Below are 4490 nucleotides of genomic sequence, written 5' to 3' on the forward strand. Positions count from 1 at the left end.
CTAAAGCTCCTCCAGCAGAGCCCGGTACTCCTCCTCGCTGAGGAGTAGCGGTTCCAGCAAAGCGGGCTCTCCCACGTCCTGCAGCTCCGTCGGGGCCTCCGTTTCTAGCAAAGGTTGCCCCTGCTGCAGAAACTCGGGGGTCTCCAGGAGCTCATCCAGCAGGCTGCAGGGGAGTGCAGACGAGCGCCCAGGCTCCTGGAGCGGCGGGGAGGGCGCCCGGATGGCTTGCAGCTGCTCCTGATCCGCGGAGGCCTCCGGGGGCGCGGGCCCCGGAGGTGGAGCTGCCCCGACTTGGGGCTCCCACGCCGCCCCGGCGACCTGGGGCCCCTGGCCCCAGCCCCACCACGGACTCCCCTGGGACGTGGGCGGCGCCAGCACACCCTGGCCCTGCGGCTCAGCTCCAGCGGGCCCAGGCTGTCCCACCGAGCAAGGGCCCGGCAGGCTGTGGTGCTGCGGGTCCCGATCCCCCCGCCATTGGCTCGGGCGCGGAGGCCACCCCCGGGGAGTCTGAGGGTGGGAGAGCGCCCCTTCCGGAGTCGCCAGGGCAGCGTAGGAAAGATCCCAATCCCCGCCTGCCGGGGCGGGATGGGAGATCCCTGCTGCCTGCGCAGCCTGGCTGGGCTGCAGCGGGGCGACGGCCCCTGCTCCCTGGCCCACGAAAGCCCCCGGTGGGAGAGTCCAGGGCGCGCAGGGCACGTGGGGGGCGGGAAGCCCCGTTCCCCACGCCCCGGTGTGGGTGAAGGCGACCGGCGAGGGAGCGGGGGGACACCCGCCGGGGGCCGCGTCGCCCGGGCCGCCTGCGTGCGCCGGTGCCCCGCCACCCTGGCCTGGGTGCCTGGCCCTCCGGTTCTGAAACCAAATCTGAATCCGGGACTCCGGGAGGCCCGTCTCTCTGGCCAGTTCTTCCCGGGTGGCGATGCCTGGAAAGCGATCCTGCTGGAAGGCTCGCAGGAGCAGGGCGGTCTGGGACCGGGTGACGGCGGTCCGCTTTCGCCTGCCTTCTTGCGGGCCGCGTTTCCCGGGCCAGGGCCGAGATTCCCGCCGGTGCTGCCTCAGCTGGCGCGATCTCTCGTTCTGAAACCAAATCTGGACCCTGGGCTCCGGAATGCCGATGGCCTGGGCCAGCTCTTCCCTGGTGGCGATGCCCGGGTACGGGTTCCGCTCAAAGCAGGCTCGCAGGGCCTCCCTCTGGCTCGGGGTCCAAACGAGTCTCCTTCGCCGTCCTCGTCCTCGGGCTCCCGCCGGGAGGGCGCCGTCGCCGGGTGTCGGGAGAGCCATCGCGGGGAGACCCGGCCGGAATTTCGCGGACAGACACGGGCAGAGAGAGGCCGGCGGGCTCCAGTGCCCCTCAGTCGGCCTGTGCACGGCGAGGAGGTCCGGCCAGGAGGCCGGCCCAGCCGGCCAGCGGCCCTTATAAAGGCCCACAGGCTCCACCCCTTCGGAGGAGCCCAGGGCAAGCCCGCCCTCGGAAGCCGGGACCCACAGGGCCCAGGTCACTGTGGCCTGGGTATGGGTGGGGCCGGAGAAGCCCCGGAAGTGGGGAGTGGGGTGGGGGGAGTGGTTGATGATTTTTAGGATTGGGTTGGATTTGCGTAGTGGAATCATTGGTGCTTTTGTAGTTGAGGTACAACGATGGTTTTTCGTATCATTGGTTATGGTTGGAGTCCATATGGAAGCAATGACATACGTTTTATTGACATTAAGTGTATTATTGGTTATGGGGTTTGTAGGTTTTTCTCCTAAGCCCTCTCCTATTTATGGGGGTTTAGCGTTAATTGTTAGTGGTGTGATTGGTTGTGTGATTATTTTCAATTATGGGGGGGCTTATATGGGTTTAATGATATTTTTAGTTTATCTGGGGGGTATAATAGTTGTCTTTGCTTATACTACAGCAATGGCCATTGAAGAGTATCCTGAGACATGGGGCTCAGGGCTTGAGGTTCTAGGGGGTCTTTTGGTAGGATTAATGATGGAGGTAGGGCTGGTTTTATGGGTTTTAAGTTTGGATGAAGAAGTGGTGGTGGTTAATTTCAATAATATGGGTAACTGGGTGATTTTTGAGGGGGAGGGGTCGGGGTTAATTCGAGGTGACTGTATTGGTGCGGGTGCCTTGTATGATTACGGGCGTTGGTTAGCGGTGGTTGCTGGTTGAACATTGTTTGTTGGTGTATACATTGTGATTGAGATTACTCGGGGTAATAGGTTATATTATTAGAAGTAGGGTCAGGATAGGGGGGATGAGGAAAGAGAGGAAGTAGAGTTTGATTATGCCTCTCTGGGTGGTTAGAGTTGTGGAAGCGGTAATGTGTGTTTGTGAGATTATTTCGGGTGTAGATTTTTCTAGCCATGTTGAGTCTAATAAGAGGAGGGCTAAGTTTTGACTTATAAGTAGGTTTTGCTAGGGGATCATACGGTGAACTGTGGTGGGGAAGTATCCTAGTATGTTGGAGAATTTGAGTATTTGTGATGGGTTTTTCACTTTTAGTTTGTAGGTTATAAGGGCGAGGTCTAGGGCTGTTAGGAAACCGAGAGCAGTTGCGTCTAGGGCTGAGAGTTTGAGATAGAAGGGTGTTGTTGGCTGGGGGAGTGAGGTAGGGGGGATATTACTGGTGATAAGGAATCCCGTGATTATACTGCCTATTTAATTGGGTTTAGTAGGGCGGGGTTGTTTTCGTTGATGTTTATTAGGGCTGGGAAGCGGGGTTGTCCTGTTAGGGTAAGGAGAATGGTTCGAGTACTGTAGGCGCTTGTTAGGGAGGTGGCGATGAGAGTAATAAATAGGGCTCAGGCGTTGGTATACGACGTATTTGTGGCTTCGATAATGAGATCTTTGGAGTAGAAGCCTGTGAGGAAAGGTATTCCTGTGAGTGCTAGGTTGCCAATAACTAGGGAAGTTGAGGTGAGGGGCAGTGTTTTAAACAGACCTCCTATTTTTCGAATGTCTTGTTCGTTGTTTAGGTTATGAATAATGGATCCGGAGCACACAAAAAGTATAGCTTTGAAGAAGGCATGGGTGCAGATGTGTAGGAATGCTAGGTATGGTTGGTTAATACCAATGGTGACTATTATTAGGCCTAGTTGACTTGAGGTAGAGAAGGCCACGATTTTTTAAATATCGTTTTGTGTGAGGGCACAGATGGCTGTGAATAGAGTAGTAATGGCTCCCAGGCATAATGTGAGGTTTTGGATTAGTGTATAGTTTTCTATTAAAGGGTGGAAACGGATGAGTAGGGATACTCCGGCGACAACTATGGTGCTGGAGTGAAGTAGAGCTGAGACTGGAGTTGGGCCTTCTATGGCAGAGGGCAGTCAGGGGTGAAGGCCAAATTGGGCTGATTTTCCTGTTGCTGCTAGGAGAAGGCCTATTAGTGGAAGGAGGTTTGAGTTGGAGTTTAGGGCTAATATTTGTTGAAAGCCTCATGAGTTGTAATGCAGGAGGAATCGTGTCATAGCTAGGATAAGACCAATGTCGCCAATACGGTTGTATAGGACTGCTCGGATGGCTGCTGTGTTGGCGTCCGCTCGAGCGTGTCATCAGCTAATTAGGAGGAAGGATATAATTCCTACGCCTTCCCAACCGATGAAGAGTTGGAAAAGGTTGTTAGCAGTAACTAGAATTAGTATGGCAGCGAGGAAGATAAGGAGATATTTGAGGAGTTGGTTAATGTTTGGATCTGAGCTTATGTACCATAGCGAGGATTCTATAATGGATCAGGTGATGAACAGTGCGATTGGAATAAATATTATGGAAAAGTGATCTAGTTTAAAGCTTAGTGTTAGATCTAATGTCTGGGCTGTTATTCAATGTCAACTTCACATGGTTGTTTCTTGGTTGAAGAAAATGTAGAAAGTTGTTGGAAGAAGGCTAGTAATAAAAGCATATGTTACAGTTGTTTTTACATAATTTGGATATGAGCGTGTTTTGTCAGGGTTGATGAGGGTGGCAAAAATTGGAAGAGTTAGGGAGGCGAGGGTTGTTGTTATAACAGGGGTACACATGATTGTTACTTTTATTTGGAGTTGCACCAATGTTTTTGGCTCCTAAGGCCAATGGATAGCTGTTAGTTATCCTTTAAAAGTTGAGAAAGCCGTAATTTTAAGTACGGAGGCATGGATTAGCAGTCCTTGCAGGTTTTCTCGGTAAATAAGAAGTGATAAGCTTCTATAGTTAGGTTCACAATCTAATGTTTCGATTAAACTATATTTACAGGGAGCAAACCCTAGAACGATATTGGGGTTGAGGGATAGAAGAATGATTGGAGCGAGGTGTATAAATACGAACGTATTTTCTCGTGTGAAGGGGGGTTTTATGTTGATTATATGATGTGTAAGTGTTCCTCGCTGCATTGTGATGAACATGTGGAGAGAGTAGAGGGCTGTAATTAGTATGTTGAGTCCTGTTAGTACAATAGTCATATGGGATGAGGAAAATGAGGCTGCGATTGCAAAGAGCTCACCTAGTAGGTTGATAGTGGGGGGTAGGGCAAGAT

At 52.9% G+C, this 4490-nt stretch overlaps 1 protein-coding gene across 1 annotated transcript; it reads right to left on the minus strand.

Annotated features, from left to right (window-relative positions):
• On the minus strand, positions 1 to 1278 carry LOC135967677 (double homeobox protein 4C-like). Its single transcript, XM_065531408.2, has one exon. It carries the CDS (start codon positions 1276 to 1278, stop codon positions 1 to 3), a length of 1278 nt encoding a protein of 425 aa, XP_065387480.1.
• Between the last annotated feature and the right edge of the window lie 3212 nt (positions 1279 to 4490).

This window comes from Macaca fascicularis, chromosome 1 (assembly GCF_037993035.2).
Source record: "Macaca fascicularis isolate 582-1 chromosome 1, T2T-MFA8v1.1".
In the NCBI taxonomy this organism is placed as follows: domain Eukaryota; kingdom Metazoa; phylum Chordata; class Mammalia; order Primates; family Cercopithecidae; genus Macaca; species Macaca fascicularis.